The following is a 22,066-nucleotide window of genomic DNA, read 5'->3' as shown; positions in this document are numbered from 1 at the left end:
CATGCTAATCCTTGGCGCAACTGAGGGCTAATAGAATCCCTGTTAGTGCCCAACTTGTGAGGTAGCACTAATGTATGAAGCAATGAAGAGTTGGTGCATGCATGTATAAAACTATCTCTAGAAGCCTCAACTTCATGCATTTAAATATGCATCATAGCCGCTTTGGGTACCAAATGATATATAGAAACTTGGGGCTACCAAAAGACATGTTAGATTCACCAATATTACTCCCAAAGTTTCCCTATTTATGTATAGCCTTATGATGTCCAAGAGTGGTTGACTAGGAACATCCTTTGTGTACTTGTGAGCATATATTCCAACTAACTCAATTGCTTGAAACAATATGGTTACTTTTTGGGCCATAACATCAGTTGATAGACTAGGCTCCAAACCATCAATGTATTTTTGCAACTTTACATCATTAGTCACATTTTCCACATACATTATAATATTTTAAAATTGATTGGTATACTCTCTAATACTCATGGTTCTTTGGTCTAACTGATATCACTACTTGGCTAATTTTTTCTTTTTAATAGGGACACAAACACTTGAACCATCTTTGCCTTGAAACCTTCTCAATTATTAACCTATTGATTTTCTCTCTTGACATACCTCCACCATGTATGAGCAAAGTCCTCTAGGTAAAGATAAGCAAACTGTATCTTTTGGTCATCTGATCTAGGAAAGATGTTAAAATATTGTTCCAATTTAGATGTCCTCTCCTCTAAATCTAAAGGAAAGATCAATGCCACTGTACTTAGTCAATACTATCTTATCATGGAGTTCTCTTTTAATAAGGCCTTCCTACCCATTAGAAGCTTCGAGACGCGTGCCCATGTAACTACCAATGGGGACTAAAATATTTGGAGCACTCTTGGTTACTAAATTCTTGCCCTTGAAGGATTGGATGCATGAATGCTCAAGGCTATCTGTTCATTTCTAAATGAAGTTTCTCCTATCTCATATAGGTGAAATCAGGTATTTCTTTCCTTCCAATAATCCCAGGCTATGGGTTAAGCTTAGGGGGTAGAAATAACTATTTTGATTCAAATCTATCCTTGTTTTCTTTATCAACTATTTGTGCTACCATAAATTGTAAGACTTGGCTAGTGAGCTTGTCTAATGATTTCATTGTAGAAGCAGTGAACTTATCCAAATAATCTTTGGTAGAATGAGCCATTTGCTCTATTACTCCTTGGTTTAGGCATTAGATTCTACCATTTGATCTAACTTGGAAACAAGCTCAAGATACCTAATTGAGTGACTAGTCTCATGGTTACATAGAGTGTCATTTAAGGTACTATATTCCCCATATTCTTAAGAATCTTTTTTCTCATGTTGTGAATCCATCATTGCATCTCTAGATTCCTTGATTTGTCGTTGAAAATCCTAATTTGCCTTGTTCTTTCTTTATTCCTACCATTTCTATATGTTATCCAAGCAGACCTCCTATCAAAAAAATGGTTGTAACTTTCGATTTTGGTATGCAACTAAGCTAGTTTTTTATTCAAATCTAAGCTAAGGATGAGCTCTTTGAGATAATCTATCAAGCACTTCATTAGAATTAGTAAAAAATGTTGTGAGAATATTCTTTTGTGGCTATACAAAAATGTCCAGCAACTTGTAAATGCCCTACTTTAGTGTTCTAACCACCCATAGGTCCAAAGTAAGGTGCCTAGACCATATAACAACCTTTGTTTGGTTTATAAGGGCTAAGAGCAACCTATAATGACCTGTAACAAACCTATATATGCCTTGTAACAACCTACAACACCTATAAATGGATGGCAATCACCCCAAAATAGCCTCTTCGTATTTTACTTACAAACTCTCACAATCTATTCTTGAAGGTCAAAATAAGATGTAAACCATGTAGATTGATCACAATGAACACTCTATTTCTAGCACTTCAATGCTCCACTTACAATACCAGCGTGAGAGATAAAGCGATATAATTTGGTAGCATTTGGACTACTTCAAAACATGCTTGAATAATGCTTGGATTCTTTGAATAATATGCTTAATCTCTTGCATATGACACAAGGAAGGTCTTGCATTCTTGAATAATGTGCTTAATCTCTTGCATACAACCTAAGGAAGGACTTGCATTCTTAAAGAATAATCTTTCAAATGGTTACTAATTGAAAATGGAATAGAGGTTTAGATCTAACATGGAGACTCCGAGTGCTTCAAAGCCTTGAATCTTAAAGAGATGTTGATAAATATTTGTTGAAGGTAGGCCTCCAAAGCAAGAAAGGGAATATTCTTCAAGAAATTGTAAACTTAAACCAAGGTTTTCATGGATTCCTTGCCCTATCACAACCAGGGTTTCAAGAGGAGAAAATACTAAGAAAAGAGATAGCATTCAATCTTTATCAAGCCCTCATGGATGATGCTTAAGGAAGAAGCATAAGCATGAGACCAACACACATGATAAGATCCATGAGGAAAATAGAGTTGTCCAAGTAGCACATTCAGCTTGCTTGACTTGGATGAATACTCCTCTAAAGCTCTTGACAATAGTGCTTATCTTGAAGGTTTTGAAGCTAGGAAGCTTCCTCTTTAGTCATTATGTTTGAGAAGAAGAGATCAAAGAGAGGAGTAGATATTTCTTAAGAAAAGCTCCATGGGAGCTTCCAAGAAAGCTTGCAAAGAGGAAAGAAAAGCCTCTTCTACAAAAGTAACTACGTTGAAGATTTTCTCTAACTCTTCTACCCCTTCTTTGACCAAATATCTCCAAAAATTGCACGAAAATTAATTATGAGTTGTTATTTTGACTATCCACTACCACATATGTCCCTTCTAGCTTCAAAGATGTCCAGCCTTGTCTTCTTCCAATTATTGAAATCCTTTAGTTGCATAGATGTACCACCAATGGAAGTGGGATAAAGGAAAAGTGAATCAAAAATTTGTGCTTTGATACCACTTGTAATGAAGGGACTTGAGAGGAGAGAGAAGACTAAAAAGTGAGAAATTGAGTACAGAGGAGAGAGAAAGAGACTAGAAACAGAGAAATAAAGACATGAAGAGAAGAAAGAGATGGCTAGTAGCCATGGATGGATAGGTGAGAAGCTTGAGAAGGTGAAAGGACAATTTGTATTATTCAAATGGTGCATGTACAAATGTCCATATCTTTTATACTTAGGTCAATGTGATACTAAATATTTATTCAAATATGCCCCTAATTTAGTTCTTTACAGGGAGAGGGATGGAGAAAAAGAGCCATATACAATCTCTCAAAGACTCACCTTTACCCTTTTCATAATTAGATCGTGTATTCAATTGAGAGAGAGAGAGAGAGAGAGAGAGAGAGAGAGAGAGAGAGAGAGAGTGTGTGTGTGTGTGTGTGTGAGAGGAAGAAGTAAAGAAAAGGAAAAAAGGGAAGAGGGAGAGAAGGAAAAGAGGCGAGGGGGGAGAATAAAAGGAGAGAGAGAAAGAAGAAAAGCGAGGAGAGAAAAAGGAGAGAGAGAGAGAGAGAGAGAGAACGAGAGGAGGAAAAATAAACTAAAATAGAAGGCAGAGAGAGAGAGAGAGAGAGAATTAAAAGATTAGAAATAGAGAGGAAAAAGAGGAGAGAGAAAGATAAGAAATGGATTGTGAGCGAAGTTTTGCGATAGCATGGCAACTTCGCTTGCTGCTTCGAAGTAGCGAAGCAGTCTAACATTCCATGCATGTGCGGAATGCTTATGCCTATAGTAATCAAATGCACTTGTTGAGTGTAAACTTGAATATTGTGATATTCTAATGTGTCGTTATTACCTTGTCCATGCATAACTACAACTTCATTCACTGTTGAAATAGCATAGTGTTTAGAAGTGGACCGATTCTCAAAAATTATAATTATTATTTCCATAGAGAGATTGGTTTGCGAGTCTACACCTACCACTCTACATGCATAGGCATGAACATTGTGATCATGCATCATTTATTAAAGTCCCTCTAATAAGTTTGGCAAAAGCAGAGACAACCCCCATGCGATTCAATAGCTCGTTTCAATATCATAAACATAAAGTTGTGCAAAGTTTGGCATCTGTCATTCATTCCTCATTTAAAAGTAGGAAACCTATGCAATGATATATTGATCCATGAACTCAACAAGTATAACGATTTTCATTTTGAGAAAAAATCTCATTAAAATTTGCACCCCTTGAAACAAACACCAAAGCATTACTCTATGCAAGGATGTTTTTTTTTAAATTCTATATTTTGTGGATGTGAGCCATCCAACAAACTACATAGAGATTGTGGAGGTTGTTGTAAAAGTGGTAGAAGTACTTTTTCACTTCTACACTAATGTTTTCAAATAGAAACAAAACGTACATTTTTAATTTTAAATTGTCACAACTTAACCATCCAATGCTCACATGTTGGGGGTAAAGGCGCCTCCGCCTAGCTGCTTGTATATTACTACACTGATAGTCACCGCTACTCCACACTGCAGGTGGCGGGCGCCCGTCACCATCACTTTATTCTTTATTCTTTTAGTAACAGTTTGAATAAAGGAAGGCCCGGTCACACATTGTGATTGTTGGAGTTCCCATTTCTTGTCTCTCTATTTCTTGCCCTTGCTCTCCCACCATAGCTCTTACGTGCAAGCTTCGATCCTTCTCAACTTTCAACTGGTATCGGAGCACGGCTTCCCGACTCTTGAGCTTGGCTCGTGGCATTCTCAGCTTTCCATCGACTCTCCACTCGCATTGGGTCTCCTTCCCATCAGCCATAGCTCATTCTCTTGAGCTCCCGTCACTCCTTAGCTTCCCGAGCTTCTTCCCGGCCTATTGAGACACCATCAGGGCATTGATATTGAGGTATTGCTTCATTATTTCAGAGATTTATCTCAGTCCACAAGTCTAGGTAAACAAGGTTTTCATAGGTTGTGGGCAATCATATCTCACACCTCTTGCAGCTTCCTTCACCTAGATCTTGCTTCCAGCCTATTAAGGCTTGCTGAGGCTTGGTGTAGGCCTTCTTTGGGCTCCATTTGTGCCCCCTTTGGGCCCCATTGTTGACACATGGGACAATAGATCCCCCCAGCCAGCTCACGTTTTTTTTGCGCATATTTCAAAATCTGGCCCAAAAATCACTCTTTTTGTCATATCTTGGGCATTCGGAAAGCAATTCAAGTAAGATAAGAGTCTAAGTTGGGGTTTTGGCACGCTCAGGATGCGATGGTGATGTCGGATTTGCCAAATTCTGATGATAGAATATTATGCAATAGGTTTCAGGTCTGTGACAACATATATTTGTATGTCTGTAGCTTATGTGATGCTTCTACTGATGTCTATTGATACTGGATCACTTGTGGATGTTATGCCTCTTATGTGAGATGCATTTGGAGCTGATTTAGCTCAGCCATTGACTGTTTTGAACAATTCCAGATTTGTCCAAAACAGGGCAGCCACCTGTTACTTCAATTTTATGCTTACAGGTCTTGGCATTTGATGTCCGATTATGCCCGGTTGGTGCCTATACATACGAGAATGTATGCCTATGGTTTGCCTATGGATTTGAGCTTGGATTGAGTACAGATTTGCTCAGTTTACAGAGGTTATATGCTGCTGGAAACTTCAGGGCTGAAGCTATTTATGCTACAGTTGGGTTATGCCTATTGGTCACGGAGTGCTCCCGGCTACTCGGTATGATGTCATGATGTATTTGGACTATGCCACATATCTTGTTTATGCTTTGGAATGCTTTTGAGTTGAGATTAGAGCTCGATTTGGGTTTGACTGTCACTTCTTTGCAGCTGGCATTTCATCTATGATATGGTTTATGCCTAGGCTACCCAGTACGAGTTATGATGTCTTGGTGAATGCTTTATGCTTTGGCTATGGATGGCAGTTGTTTGAGCTCGTCTCGACATTCATTTGAGTATTCCCTTGAGCAATTGGACATTGACTCGGATTTTTCCGTTACGACTTGGCTTTTTCCATTACGACCTTGGATGCTATTGGGGCATTGTCTTGGTTAACTGCCTTTGGTACTTTGACTTGGTTTGCTTGAGCTGTTGAGCTCGTTTATTCGCCTTTTTTGTACCAGTGGAAGCATCTTGTATGCTTAACCGACATTGAGCAAGATGTTTATGCTATTTTGAGCATTTTGCAGATACTTGAGACTTTGGAATCTCTTACACTTAAATATTACATGATTCATGCACTAATATCTTGGAGTTGCTTTTCACTTGAGCTTGGGCTTTGCACTCTTGTGAGCATACACCTACTGGTGTCAGGTCTTGTCAGTGTTATGTATACTTTGCTCTATTGTCCAGAGGGTATGCCTGATAGATGCTTTGGTGACATGTTTGGGTGTTTGCTCAAGGTCTTGATGATTGTTTGGTGTTGATTTATGCCCGTTTATGGCTGGTCATGTCTTGGCTGTCATTTCTTAACTTGGTGCAGTGATTTGGTCAGCAATTATTTCTCACAGTACCCTGGTGTCATTTATTACAGCAAGCATATAACTCCAGACTGACATGGATTTTTCATGTTGAAATATTCTGAAATGATATACTTTCACTAGTGCTTAGTGGGCAGCAGCTTTGGTTACACTTTTCTCGTAATTTTTTCTCGAATTTGGTTATTTTCTGCAGTAAACAAGTAGTTTTGAATTGTATGCAGTCTCCCAGCCTGCATTATGGCGAGTTCGTCCACTGATCATACTATTTTCAACATCACTAAGCTTGATGGTACGAATTACTCTTATTGGAATAGCCAGATTTTGCAGGTGTTGGTGCAGAAATCGTAGATCAAACCATTGAAGTTGAGCGGGCATCCACCTGTAACTATGCCAGATGAGGAATGGCTTGAGCTTGATGAGTTATGCAAGTTCACTATTGTATTATCTCTCACAGAACATGTTCATTACAATGTATTTGAGGAAGAACAGAGTGCATGGCAGTTGTGGGATAAAATCAAGAATCTCTATGACAAGAAAAGTCCAGCGAGTCAGATGTATTGGCTGAAGCAACTTATGGATCTGCGCATGAAGGAGAATGTGACTATGTCTGCTCACTTGAGCCAATTCCATGCTATACTCAAGCACTTGACTTCGCAGGACATCAATTTTGCAGAGGATGTCACTCCTCTTTTCTTGCTTGGTACTCTTAATGAGTCATGGGATGTATTCTGCACTGCATTATGTGCCTCTACTGCTACCTTGAATTTATCTGATGTTGAGAGTGCTCTTTTGCAGGAAGAGGTTAATCGTAAGAATTTGGATGCCTCTCGTGTGTCGCATGCTATGACAATTAGAGGCAGGAATGATGGATATGGAAAGCATGGCAATGGCAGTGGCCGTGGACGGGATTCTCAGAAATCTCGGTCCAAGTCTCGTGGGAAGTCACGTAGCAAATCCCGTGGTAGGAATGCATATGTTACTTGTCACCATTGTGGGAAAAAGGGCCATATTAGGCCACAATGCCATGAACTGCGCAATGAAAGGTGCAAAGATAAGGGGAAAGACAAAGTGCAGGATAAGTCTTCTAATCGCAGCATAGTGCCTGCAAAGTCTAGTGTTAAAATTAAAGAGATCAATGTTATGCAACCTGAGGATGTTGATGATGATGATTATATCCTTGCAGCTTCTTCTAGTGCTTCACAGATGACAGAGATGCACTCTATGTATGTACGGTGTTGGCTCTTGGACTCATGTGCGTCCTTTCATGTGACACCTTGCCGAGAGTGATTTCATTCATATCGTACTGTTTCGGGCTCTGTGTGCTTGGGTGATGACAACTCTCTTGATATTGTGGGCATTGGTGCTGTTAGGCTGCAGTTTTCTTCTGGCAGCAGTTTTGTTATGCAGGATGTATGTCATGTACCTGCTTTGACATGCAGTCTCCTATCAGATGGACAACTTGATGTCACAAGTTATCATTTATCTTTTGGAGACTCTGCATGGAAGATCACTCATGGCAGACTTGTGATTGCGAGAGGTGCCAAGGCTAGCAGCCTCTATCCCTTGATTGTATCCGCTTCTTCCCTTGATTATGTTTTGTTTGTGAGTTCTATCCCACATGTTTCTCTTTGGCATGCCTGTTTGGGCCATATGTCTTTGAAGAGAATGAAAATGCTTTGTGGTTTGTATTACCGCCCCTTAATTATGCATGTTTTGATTCATGTGAGCATTGTCTTTATAACAGGCAAACTATGTCTACGCATAAGAAGTTTGGTAGACCACGCATGAGTAAGCCCTTGGCATTGGTACATTCTGATATCTATGGGCCCATGCCTTGTCAGTCTATGGGTGGTGCAAAATATTTTGTTACTTTTATAGATGAATTTTCACGGAAAGTTTGGGCTTATTCCATTAAGCTGAAATCCGATGTCTTGGCTAAGTTTCAAAGATGGCTTGCATTGGTTGAGAACCAGTCTGGGTATAGGCTAAAATACCTAAGGACAAATAATGGGGGTGAGTATGTCTCACGTGCTTTTGAGCAGTTATGTGATGATAGGGGTATTAAGCGTCAGTTGACTACCCCCTACACCCCCTCCCCCCCCCCCCCCCCCCCCCCCCCACCAGAATGGTTTGGCTGAGCGGATGAATAGAACCATCCACGAGCGTGTACGTAGTATGCTTAGCCATGCAGGCCTACCACAGAGCTTTTGGGCTGAGGCAGTTAGTACAGCTGTGCATATCATAAATAGATCACCTTCTAGTGGTTTGGATTTCTAGGTTGCTGAGGAGGTATGGACTGGAAAACCTCCCTTTTATGCGCATCTCCGTGTCTTTGGATGTGAGACATTTTGCCATGTGCCTAGGGACAAGAGAAGTAAGCTGGATCCTAAGAGTATCAAATGCATTTTCCTTGGTTATGGGGATGCAGGTGAGATGGGTTACCGTCTCTGGGATTCGCAGGCACGGAAAGTCATCCGCAGTCATGATGTAGTCTTCCATGAAGACAAGATGCATAGGCGGCTTGAGAGAGTTGTTGAGATCCGCAGGGTCATATTTCAAAAGGAGCCGAGAGCTTCCGCACAGCCAGTTGGACAACCTACAGCTGCAGCAGATGCTCATGGTCAGGGTGTTGGGCAGGCAGCTGGGCAAGGAGCAGAGCCTGCCGTGAGACGGTCTACTAGAGACAGACGTCCACCTGATAGATTTCAGCCCTCGATGTATTATGTCTTGGTTACAGATGCAGGAGAGCTATGCGCAGGGGTGACAATCACTCTTGGGAGATGGCTATGCAGTCTGAGATAGACTCCTTGCATAAGAATGAGACTTGGGATTTGGTTTCCTTGCCCAAGGGCAACTTGCCCAAGGGCAACTTGCCCAAGGGCAACTTGCCCAAGGGCAACTTGCCCAAGGGTAAGAAGGCTTTGCCATGCAAGTGGGTGTACAAGCTGAAAAGTATCCTTGGATACCCCAAGCTGGCATACAAGGCTAGATTGGTAGGAAAGGGTTTTAAGGAGGAGCATGGTGTGGACTTTGATGAGGTCTTTTCTCATGTGGTTAAGATGACCACCATGCGCTTAGTCTTGGCTTTGGTTGCTCAGCTTGACTTGGATTTATACCAGATGGATGTCAAGACGGCTTTCTTACATGGAAACTTGTATGATGAGATTTATATGGAGCAGCCTAAGGGCTTTGCAGAACCTGGCAGGGAGCACCTAGTGTGCAAATTGAATAAAAGTCTTTATGGCTTGAAACAGGCACCTAGGGAGTGGTATCATAAGTTTGATGCCTTTATGTAGTCACAGGGCTACAGCAGGAGTGCTATGGATCCGTGTCTTTACACGAAGAAAGCCCGTGATGGTTCTTTATTGATTTTGGTACTCTATGTGGATGATATGCTGAAGCAAGGAAAGCTCATGATGAGCTAGATGCTTTTAAGGCTCAGCTCAAAAAGAGCTTTGAGATGAAAGATCTGGGACATGCCTCTTACATACTTGGTATGCGCATTAGAGCGACAGGCATCAAGGACTCCTCTACTTGTCACAGAGGAAGTACATTCATAAAGTCCTTGAGCGCTTCCGCATGCAGGACGTAAAGCCTATTGGCTGTCCATTGCCTTCTTATGTGAAGGTATCACAGGCTGATTGTCCGTAGACAAATGAGCAGAGGGCCGAGATGGCCAAGATTCCCTATGTATCCGCAGTGGGCAATCTTATGTATGCCATGATCGCCACTCGTCTAGATATTGCCTTTGCAGTTGGTGTTGTGGCACGCTATATGGCTACACCTGGCAAGAAGCATTGGGATACCGTGAAGGGTATCATGAGGTACCTGAAGGGCACTGCAGATATGTTCATATGCTATGGCAGCCAGGATACAGGAGTCGTGGGGTATACCGACTCTGATTATGCAGAACATGCATATAGTAGGAAGTCCACTTCTGGCTATGTATTCACATATGCTGGAGGTGTTGTTTCTTGGATGTCCAGGGTGCAGAAATACACAGCCTTTTCTACTACAGAGGTCGAGTATACTGCAGCCACTGAGGCTTGCAAGGAGGCCATTTGGTTGGGTCATTTGGTTTGCTGACCTTGGTATTGATGCTATCCCTACATTGCATTCGGATTCTATGAGTGCTATTCAGTTAGCCAAAAATCCGGTCTTCCATGCGAAGACGAAACACATTGAGGTGAGGTATCACTTCATATGTGGGGTCGTTGAGGACAAGTCTGTTGATCTTGTCAAGATCTCGGCTGACTAGAATCCTGCAGATCTGCTCACGAAAAGCCTCTTTGCAGAGCGCTTTGCTTTCCTCAAGAGGTTGATGGGTGTGGGATGAGATGACGTATTTCCTCATCCTGTTGTACATGTGTACATGTTGTACTGTCTTTTTTTTTCTTTTTCTTTTCGCTCCTCACTAGGGCCGATTTGCCTTTAAATGGGAGGTTGTTGGGGATAAAAGCGCCTCCGCCTAGCCGCCCGTGTATTACTACACTGACAGTCACCGCCACTGCACACTGCAGGTGGCGGGCGCCCGTCACCGTCACTTTATTCTTTATTCTTTTAGTGACAATTTGAATAAAGGAAGGCCCAGTCACACATTGTGACTGTTGGAGTTCCCATTTCTTGTCTCTCTCTTTCTTGCTCTTACTCTCCCACCATAGCTCTTGCGTGCAAGCTTCGATCCTTCTCATCTTTCATCACAAACCTTGCAAAGTGTACCAATTATATGCATATTTGGTCCTTTGAAGAGTAAACTAGTTATTGATTGATGAACTTCTAAATTAGATGTGACATTTCATGGAGAATTGAACAAAATCCACCATTTTTTAGAAGAAACACTAGAGGGTCGTTTTTGTAATGCTCATATAGTATCTCAATATTTATATTATTTATAGTTGCATTGTTCTATTGACCAATGGGAGGTGCCGATACTTGTAAGGGCAAGAATTCATGGAGAGAGAGGCAAAGTGGCACACTTCACATTTGAACCCATTAACTGCTTCTATCTACATTATCTTATTGATGGATTTTGAGTTTGTTTAGAATCCCATATAGAGCTTGCATGATATTATACTTCTATCTACATCATCTTATTGATGGATTTCGAGTTTATTTATAATCCCATATAGAGCTTGCATGATATCATATCCATTTGTATCTCTTCTAGGTTGTTTTTGTAAGTGTTGTAATTCTATTCTAGATCTTCATGTGTACCTATGTTTAGCTCCAGTAACAAAAGCATTTACCTATATGTACTTAATCCATTATTTGGAGTTTATTATAATTGGAAAAGTTGTCAAAAAGTTTCATGTACTAATACTAAAGTTAATCGCATCCAAGCGATGCATCGCTGTAAATGAAAAATGGTATTGTATTATCCTCGCACATGCATTAACGCACAACAAACTCTTTGATGCACATCCAGGCTAATACTATTTGGTGCAAGTAAGGTAACATGCACATTAAGGGCAATACTCTTTGATGCAAGCAATCCCTCATTCTTGTGAGGAGTTAACTCACATACTCTATTCTTTGTACAACTACTTCCTCTATAAGCTATTTACACGATCCTCACTTTATATCTCTCTTATAATAATTTATCAATCCTCTCTAGAGGATCAATTGTATCCTTATAGAGAGAAATGTATGCACTTTGACTTTTCAATAAAATCTTCAATTATTTCTTAATTGCATCTAAGTGATGCATCACCCCTAAGTAAAAAACAGTCTTGTCTTATCCAAGCATGATGTATTGCAATGAGAGAGAAAGAGAGAGATTATTAAAAAGTTCTATTAAGAATGATTTTAAAATGTGCCAAAGAGACATTAAAAAGTTGAGAGTTGACTAATTAGAAAAAGTCTTGCAAATATTATATATGTCAAGTGAACTATGGATTTAAGGACCTATATATCTATAAGGAACTTGAATATGCGATTCATCCTCTCCATTTGGAAATAGAAGAACATACAACAAAGATATATATGCCTTATGTAGGTTAGATATAGTAATCAAATGCCATTGTAGAGTGTAAAAACTTAAATATTGCGATATTCAAATGTATCATTATCACCTTGTCCAGGCATAATTGCAACAACTTCACTCATAGTTAGAACATAATACTTTCTAAAAGTGGACCGATTCTCAAAAATTTTCATTCTTATTTCCATAGAGGGATTGGTTTGCAAGTTTACATCCAGTGCTCTAAATGCTTGGGCATAAACATTATGATCATGCATCATTTGTTAAAGCCCTTTTAAAAAGTTTACCAAACATAACCCCATGTGATTTGATAGCTCGTGTTCAGTATCACAAACATAAAATCGTGCAAACTTTGGCATTTTTGGTTCATTTTAAGAATCCCCATGTGATTTGATAGCTCATGTTTAGTATCACAAACATAAAGTTGTGCAAACTTTGGTATATGTCATTCATTCTCATTTGGAAGCATCAAACTTATGCGATGATATATTGATCCATTTTGAGGTAAAAGCTCATCAAATTTTGTATCCGTTGAAACCAATGCCAAAGCATTATTATGTGCATTTATGGCTTTTTTGAATTATGTACTTTGTAGATGTCAGCCATTCAACAAACTACATAGAGTTTGTGGAGGTTGTTGTAAAAGTAGTAGAAGTACTTCTCCACCTTAATGTTTTCCAATAGAAATAAAACATACACTTTTTGTTTCGAATTGCCACAAGTTAGTTATGCAATTCTCACAAACCTCACAAAGCGTATCAATTGTATGCACATTTGGTCCTTGGAAGAGTAAAATAGTTGTTGATGGATGAACTCTCAAATTAGGTGGCATTTCATGGAGAATTGAACAAAATCCACCATTTTCAAGAAGAAACATTGTAGGATTGTTTTCATAATGTTCATATAGTATCTCAATATTTGTATTGTTTGGAATGTACCAATACTTGTAAGGGTAAGAATTCATGGAGAGAAAGGTAAAATGATGCACTTGGCATTTGAACCTATAAATTGCTTCTATCTTCATTATCTTGTTGATGGATTTTGAGCTCATTTAGAATCCCTAATGAGGCTCACATGACACTGTACCCATCTCATCTCTTGTAGATTGTTGCAAGTGTTGTAATACTATTCTAGCTCTTGCCATGTGCCTATGTTTAGCTCTAGTAACATTAAGCATTTGCCTATATGCACTTAATCCACCATTTGGATTTGTTTTAATTGCATTGTGCCCTTGTTGGCATAGCACACCTAGTATTTGAACACCTATATTGCTTCTATGTGTGTCATATTGTTGGATACCGACTTGGTAAGTTGTTTGAATTGGAGATTGCATGCATTGCATTATATCTCTTGTAAGGTATTTTAGTTGTTGCAATTCTACCTTAACTCTTGTTATGTGTCTACATTTAGCTCTAGTCATGTTGAGTATTTTCCTATGCACACCTAATAATAAGTGATCTCTACTCATAGAATGCACCGAGAGTACCATTGTTGGGGATGACCCAAGATAAAATAACAATGAAAAGAATACCTTCATATTAGTTTTAGTACAAAATTTGACATATGTTTCAATGAGAAAGAAATGTCAAATCAAAAAGTGTATTATAATCGAAAACAATGCCAAAAATTTTCATATATTAATACTGAAGTTAATCGTATCCAAGTGATGTATGACCATAAGTGAAAAGAAGTATTTTTGTATCCTCGCACATACATCAATGCACAACATCTACTACCTTTATAAGCTATTGTACACGATCCTCCCTTTATCTCTCTCTTACAATATTTACTCAATCCTCTATAGAGGATCAATTGCATCCTTATAAAGAGAAACCTATGCACTTTGACTTTTTAGTAAAATCTTCAAAATTTATTTCTTAAATTGCATCTAAGCAATGCATCATCTTAAGTAAATAATAGTATTGTCTAATCCAAGCATGATATATTGAAATGTGTGTGTGTGTGTGTGTGTGTGTGTGTGTGTGAGAGAGAGAGAGAGAGAGAGAGAGAGAGAGAGAGAGAGAGAGAGAGAAAGAGAGAGAGAGAGCATGCTAGAGAGACATTAAAAAGTTGAGAGTTCCATTAGATGACTCATTTAAAAATGTCTTGCAAATATTACATATGTCAAGTGAACTATAGATTTGAGGATGAGCCTATGCGGTGACTCATGTGGGTCGGCATTGTTAAAAACCTATAAAGACAAACTTTAAAATAGGTAACTTGCACATTTGGGGAAGTGCTCTCTATCGCAAGTATATTCTCATTTATTTGACCAAGTAACTCACATACTCCCTCATCTATACAACTAATACTCATAGCAAGCTCTTGTAGCTTGTCTTCCTAATCTTCCAAAAATGATGGTGACAATATTTTTTGTTATATCAGCTAAGTTCCTTTCATATCTCTCTTCCAATATTTTCTTGATCATTTCTAGGTGTACAACAACGTATTTCTTTATCAAGAGAGATTGAACCACTTTGATGTTTGTTCAATGTCTTCACTTATTGTTTTCATTCAAGCGAACGAATGGTCCTTAAGCATCCAACATTGTTGTCATATCCTTTATCTTGTTTCGAACCAACTTCTTCCTTGCAATCTCTTTTATTTTGTGCACATTCATTTATGGATTGGGAACACAACACACAATATTTCGTATAAAGGCATTGTTCCTTGCACCAAAAGCCTTAGCACACTCCATACTACGCAAAAGATATGCGTTAACAATAGTAATGTGTTTATAAACTAATCTTAACATTTAATAAATTATGAACAATCTATCACATAAATTATTTATAAATAATCATCCCATGCTCACAAGTCATTATGATTAGAATATAATGTATTGAGAATATGTCATTTGAAGTAAAATTTAACACACACACACACACACACACACACACACACACACACACACTCTCTCTCTCTCTCTCTCTCTCTCTCTCTCTCTCTCTCTCTCTCTCTCTCTCTCTCTCTCTCTCTCTCTCTCTCTCTCTCTCTCTCTCTCTCTCTCTCTCTCTCTCTTTCATTAATCATCTACCTTGCCTCTATTGATATATAATTATCATGAGTGAGAAAAACATAGAATATATAAATAACTAATATTTAATCAACTAAATTTTATAAAAATTTAAGAATATTCATAATTGTAAAAATAAAAATAATATATTTCATTAGCCTATCGCAATTTGTGGAATGCTATCTCCACCTCTTTATGGGCCATGCAACCTCTCCCCTCTTTGGACCAAGAGGCCCCTTGGTAGGATTGGTTGATTAATGGTCGACTCCTTTTGGGTTGTGCTTCTTGGAATCAAATATATCATTTTCTTAGTCATGATAAGGATTGGCTTGTCCAAAAAGGCAATACCACATGGGGTCTCTAGAAAGGCCAAGCGTGGTGGAAATCTATGGTGATGACAGGCTAGCTTAACAAAATGCCTTTATGATCCAAGGTTTTCATTTGGCAAATGTTGATTGGTGCGCTTCCCATTGTCCCGATGCTCTCCAAGTGAAGGACTTCCAATGGTTGCAGCTTTTTTGTCATACAACAGTTTAAACCCCTCGCCATTGGTTCCTTACATACTCGATCAAGAGGAAGGTTTGATCACTACTATTGGCCATTTGATTATGAATGGTTGGGCTATCGATGCTTCCAAATGACTGGGTCTTTGGAGACCCCAAGTTTGTGGACCCCATGCAGGCAAATATGAAAGCGCTCTTTCCTAATTTCTTGCACTTTTGGGTTTGTCGGCATATATGGACCATACGGAATGCATTTATCTTTGATGCTTCATTGGGTGTGCAAAGTCATATAGCACGTTTGAAAGGGTTTCTTCATCAGCAGTTGAACTTGATTGAGTTAACAGATATTCTCCCTAGATAGGATGTGCACATATTGCTGCACATGTTCAACCACTAATATATAATATCATGTCATAGGTTTCATGTTCAATCATTCAAATATTATATCATGCCATAAGTCTAATTAAAAACGAAATTCATCTCTCTTTAGGAAAAAGAGTTTGGGGGGGCGTAGCCACATACAATTTTACAAAGACTCGCCTTTCCCCTTTTACAACAACATGGGTGATGGCTATTTGACTTTCTTAGCTTGCTAGAGCTATATCCAACTTGGATGGCTACAAGTGTATGAATCCATTTGTGTAGGAGGAATGTGCATATGATATCATTAAATAAGAAAGAATACATGCATCCATAAAGGTGATGCTAAATTGTACATAGATATATGTATGCAATAAGGTTTGGAATTCTATCAATAGAATGTAGGAGGTCATGCTTTCTTTTGAATAGGCAGAGGGAGTCATGAAATCTTTCCTTTGAAGAAAAGGATTGCATTGACTAAGGTTAGTCTATTGGCTGACGATTTTAGATAAATTTTGCTAGTTGTTCCTAAGGGCTCACACAAAGAGATTATCAATACATAGCTTTGTTGTTTTAGTTTTAGCGACACGTTAAGATTCTAAGATTGTCACAAAATATACAAGTGACAATTACATGTGAGGTACTTGTACAAAATGGCTTCATTAATTGGATCTATCAAATAAAGGATGTGGTATTTCTAACATAAGGCAATTGGATCTTACAATGATATTAGAGGGGGTTCCCATCCAATGCTTGATGGATTCCTTTTACTTCCTTTTTTTGTGAGTGATTTTGCATGATTTGTTTATAAACACATAGCACTTGTTTCATGAAATATGAAGGGTGTTAGTGTTGAATGATTTTGCATTATAAATGATGTTAGGTGAAGACATATAGTTCTATAATGTGGACTTCATAACAGAGAAAATGATGTTAGGTGAAGACATATAGTTCTATAATGTGGACTTCATAACAGAGAAAATGATGTTAGGTGAAGACATATAGTTCTATAATGTGGACTTCATAACAGAGAAAATGATGTTAGGTGAAGACATATAGTTCTATAATGTGGACTTTATAACAGAGAAAATGAGATTTCATTTGACGTTTAATCAAATACTTGAACTTCACAGACATTAGGGAGGGGTTTTCACTTCATTTTCTACCATTAAAAAATAATTTATTAACTTACTAAGGAATTTGAACCCTACAAAAGGATTATGCAGAGGCACAATCAATAGCAAAGCATCTAACATGAAAGTCATACACATAGAGATAAGCCCCAGAGATAATGTGGGTAAGAGGCTATTTATTACAAGTACTATTTTCATTCCTAACACATGTTAGTTACCACTTGCTAGGTGGTGTAGACAAATTCTTGTTTGATTAGTGTTTGCCATGATAACAACCAACAAGTCACAAGGTCAAATGTTGTCAAATATGGCCCTCTATTTGAAACCATGAATGTTCATACTATTTGAAGTCATCAGTGTTCATACATGGTCAACTATATGTTACATTTTCAAGACTTAAGTCACCTCATGATCTCATGGTTTACTTAATGATAAAATGTTTATTCTCACATCACTACCAACATTGTATGCAAGAATGTTTTGCAAAAGGTTTCTTAGTAGAATGTGATGTTGCTTTTAGTCACATATGTCTAGATTACTTACTTGACTAGGCCATTCTACTTTTTGTATTAATATTGTGCTACATTTGCTCCAAATTGTTGGCATTATTTTTGTTAAAACAAAAATGCATATTAAAACATTGTTTGCATTCTATAAACAAATGCTCATTTTAAGAAGTTTACCAATAACTTTTACCATTATTTTGAATTGTGTTTTGCATGTAATGGTTGATGAATGTGCAGTTAAAGTACCTTCTCATTGTTTAGATAGTATGTTGGTTGGAGAGTCGTCTAGTTATTCATACTATAAAATAAACTTGTAAGGTTAGAATTTGCATTATTCAATTATATGAAATTTTCAATAACTATTAGATCTATGGTAGTATCTCTCTTATCATGTACATCTTGGTTAGGTTCACAAATGAACACCCCTACATATCACCACAATCCTACTTTTCAACATCACATACATTTGTATAGGATCTTTGGTCTATAACTATGCAATCGTAGGAGCTATTAAATCATTGTATCATTTATATATCAAGATTAGGTATGATATATAAACTTAGTGCTTTTGTGCCATGCCTTATCTTCCTAACCTTATAATGACGTACTCCCATATAAATAGGACATCGCATTCTTGGGCAAGGTATGAGTTGCACGATTTGTCGTCCTTGGTAACCTTGCATTGGCTTTAAAGGGTGCTAGCAACATCTTGTACATATGTAAAGTTATACATTTTGTTTGATAAGTTTGCATACATCGTGTGGAATGTGCCTATGTCCAATACTTAATATACTTAATTTTGAATTATGTTTGTTTGTAAGGAGCAAGACAAGGAGTGATTTTTCTACTACAAAGGCTCAATTAATTACATTTGCCATTGCTCCATTGTGCATTTAGTTTCTCATGGAGCAAGTTAGTGTCAATGGCCATCAAGAAAGCAAAAACTTAATTTCGTGCAGAGTGACCTTTTTTTTGTATCTATTTGACTTGATTTTATGTTGTCCATTATAGCTTCCACATCTAAACATTGTCCTTTTTGGGCTTTATTTTCCATTTAATGATGATATTTATGTAATTGGCTGGCAATTGATAATATACTTGTTACACTTGTTTTAAACTCATGTTGTGGCAAGCATTTTTTGACTTTCTACTACATAGTTGCAATTAATTTAGTACACATATATCCATTTGGTACATTTTACATGTGTGTTTAATTATGTGGATATTTCTGATATAGGATTTTAATGTTTTTGGTTACTATACGATATGTGAAAGCGTATATAAGTGGTTCACTCAAGGAAAGCAAAGTAATCTTGCAATCCCCTAAAGTGGTGTGCTATAGTGGTGAAACTTTCTTTTTAATTAAAATAAAGAGAGAGAGAGAGAGAGAGAGAGAGAGAGAGAGAGAGAGAGAGAGAGATATATATATATATATATATATATATATATATATATATATATACAAAGAGCAAAAAAGAAAGAAGAGGAGAGGGAGGGAGAGAGAGGGGGAACAAAGAGAAAGAGAATTATAGAGAGAGGAAAGATAAGATTTAAGAGAGAGAGAGAGAGAGAGAGAGAGAGAGAGAGAGAGAGAGAGAGAGAAGAATAATAATAATAATAATAATAAGAATAAGAATAAGGAAGAGGAACAGAGGAAGAGAGGTGGGGAAAAATAGAAAAGAGAAAATTCTTTTTAAAATTAAAATATTTTTTGAGAGAGAAAGGAAGGGAGAGAGAAGGAGAGAGGGGGGAAGAGAGAGAGAGAGAGAAGATAAAATTTAAAAGAGAGAAAGAGAGAAGAAAAATATAAAATTTAAAAGGGAGAGAGGGAGAGAAGAAAAAAAGGAAAATTAGGAGAAAGGGGAGAAGAAGAAAAGGGGGCAGAGAGAGAGAGAGGCGAAAAAGAGAGAGAATATAAACATAAAGAGAGGGGAAAATATAAAATTTACATACTTTAAGAGAGACTGAGGGGGGGGGGAAAGAAAGCAAAAGAAGAAGAAGAAGAAGACAGAGAGAGAATATGCAAAGAGAATTATAGAGAGATAAAAGATAAAATTTTAAAAAAGAGAGAATAAAAAATAAAGGAGAAAGAGAAGGAAAAGAGAGGAGAGAGAGAGAAAGAAGAAAAAATTTAAAAAGAGAATGAAGAGAGAGAGAGAGAAGAAGAAAAAAAGGAAAAAAGAGGAGAGGAAGAGAGAAGGAAAAGAGAGGGGGAGAATAAAAGGAGAGAGAGAGAGAGAAGAAAATCGGAGAGAGAGAGAGAGAGAGAGAGAGAGAAAACTAAAATAGAAGGTAGAGAGAGAGAGAGAGAGAAAATAGATAGAGAATTTGGGGGAGAGAGAGAGAGAGGAAAAAGAGGAGAAAGAAAGATGAGAAATGGATCGTTGAGCGAAGTTGCCGTGCTAACTTTGCTTGCCGAATCTGTCGTGAAGCGACCTTCGTGCGTGCGGAAAGCTAGTTTACATTATCAATGTTAGTACTATATTTTCCAGAATCATATACGCCGATATTATTTCTTAAAAATTAAAAACTTATTTGGGATGATGTTGTTGGTCCTATACTCACATTTCCTTACAAATTTTCTCTATTCTCTAGATGTACAATTCCGTTTTCCTATAGGAATACATAAACATACATCGAGAGAGGGAGAGAGATGCAGGGCGCAGGTGGCAGCTCCTCTCTCCCATCGCCACTGTCAAGGCCACAGCCTCCCTCGGCTTCTTCCTCTTCGACTTCTTCCGCCGCTGCCATTACCTCCGTCCAGCAGTTCGCCGAGGACCAGCTCTTTGCTCACCTCGCCGACGAGCTCACCTTCAACGAGGACCGCAAACTGGAGACTGAAAGAGGTACGTCTCGCAGCGGGAAATGTAACTAACCCTCAGATAGACCACTTGATTACCACAATCATCTTCGCTATTTGGCCTTACCACGTCTCGATCTTGCTGCATTGCTTAATTATCACGATAATCATCATTCGGTCTTAATTATCACAATAATCATCATTCATCTTGATGCATTTGTTGATTTAGTCCGAAATGGCGATGGCAGCCTGTTTTCCGCCCCCTTTTTTGGTGTGCCTATAACAAATCCCATATGTCATCTCTTTTCAGCGCTGATGGAAGATCTTATGGAGTCCTTGCGAAAAGAGGAGAAGCTTTTGGATGCAGATGCCTGGAAGTACGCGGCTCCACGCTCACAGTTGCATCTCACTTCCATGTCAGGTATCTATTTCAGAGCTCTCTGTTAGTTAGCTCCTTCAACTTTACGTGTACTTACTTGACTCAGTCAGCTTCATACTCATGTTTGTAATACTCTGGACCAGGAATAACATGGGCAAAAAGCCAATCCAGTGCTTCTATCCACACAGACAACAGAGATGACCAGTAGTTGAATCGCTGAAGGTGCATATCCTGAACTAACAATCGTTGCAATTGAACATGGCAGGGCACTGAGATGATTCCAATGGTTTGCATGACTACTTTCTCCAAGTATTATGTGAAGACATAATCGCAAAATGCCTGAGATTTGCAGTACCAGAAGGTCTTGGTTTTGATGAACAGATGGTTATCTGGAAGTATGGCCTACATTAGGACGCATCAAGAGACCTTTCAAGCTCATAGTATGTTTAGGACACAAGTTTGTTTAAATTAGTAGGACAATCAAGTCAATTTCAATGGATCAAATAGCCAAAGCCCACAAGCCTCCAACTTGTGGACAATGATCTCACTTACATATCCCTTTAGATGATTTGCCTCCCTCTTGGAGGTTTGTTATATGTGCTGTATTTGGATGTCTTATGGACCTTTGTATCGGGGAATGCTAACTATCCGCAATTTGCTGATTTTTATTGCAAGACACAATATCAATTATTGAGCAAAAGTAGAGAATGATCAATGAAACCATGGTGGAGTGTTTCGAAATGCTTAAGCGTGAACCAATGTTTCTAAGTTTTGAACACGTTTTGTAATGTATCAAACAAGTAGGGTGAAGTATCAAGAGGAAACTCCGGAAAGCCAATAGTTGTTAAGTGTGTATACAACTTATTGCCATTGTGATGGATTCTGCAAGTTAAGGGAAGCATATTATGCTAGCAATAATCATTCCTAGTATTTATACACTGCCCCCCCCAACAAAAAGAAGAAGAAGAAGAAAAAAAAACCATGTTTGAT

At 38.2% G+C, this 22,066-nt stretch overlaps 1 protein-coding gene across 1 annotated transcript; it reads left to right on the top strand.

The window, feature by feature from the left end:
* The first annotated feature begins 20,492 nt into the window (after positions 1–20,492).
* LOC148009323 (uncharacterized) lies at positions 20,493–21,750 on the top strand. The gene is made up of 3 exons (XM_087673566.1): positions 20,493–20,743; positions 21,008–21,118; positions 21,220–21,750. The coding sequence occupies exons 1-3, from the start codon at positions 20,551–20,553 to the stop codon at positions 21,282–21,284; spliced, it is 369 nt and encodes a 122-aa protein (XP_087529692.1). The 5' UTR covers positions 20,493–20,550; the 3' UTR covers positions 21,285–21,750.
* The last annotated feature ends 316 nt before the right edge of the window (positions 21,751–22,066 follow it).

Source organism: Lygodium microphyllum, unplaced genomic scaffold (genome assembly GCF_053477565.2).
Source record: "Lygodium microphyllum isolate KBCC unplaced genomic scaffold, Lygodium_microphyllum_v1.1.10 scaffold_31, whole genome shotgun sequence".
Classification (NCBI taxonomy): domain Eukaryota; kingdom Viridiplantae; phylum Streptophyta; class Polypodiopsida; order Schizaeales; family Lygodiaceae; genus Lygodium; species Lygodium microphyllum.
The sequence above is the reverse complement of the archived record's forward strand: the minus strand, read 5'-3'. Positions and strand labels throughout refer to the sequence as shown.

Coding starts and splice junctions, on each gene's coding strand:
- LOC148009323 (XM_087673566.1), top strand. CDS start 20,551: ATGCAGGGCGCAGGTGGCAGCTCCTCTCTCCCATCGCCACTGTCAAGG. Junction 20,744..21,007: donor CAAACTGGAGACTGAAAGAG/GTACGTCTCGCA, acceptor ATCTCTTTTCAG/CGCTGATGGAAGATCTTATG. Junction 21,119..21,219: donor GCATCTCACTTCCATGTCAG/GTATCTATTTCA, acceptor ACTCTGGACCAG/GAATAACATGGGCAAAAAGC.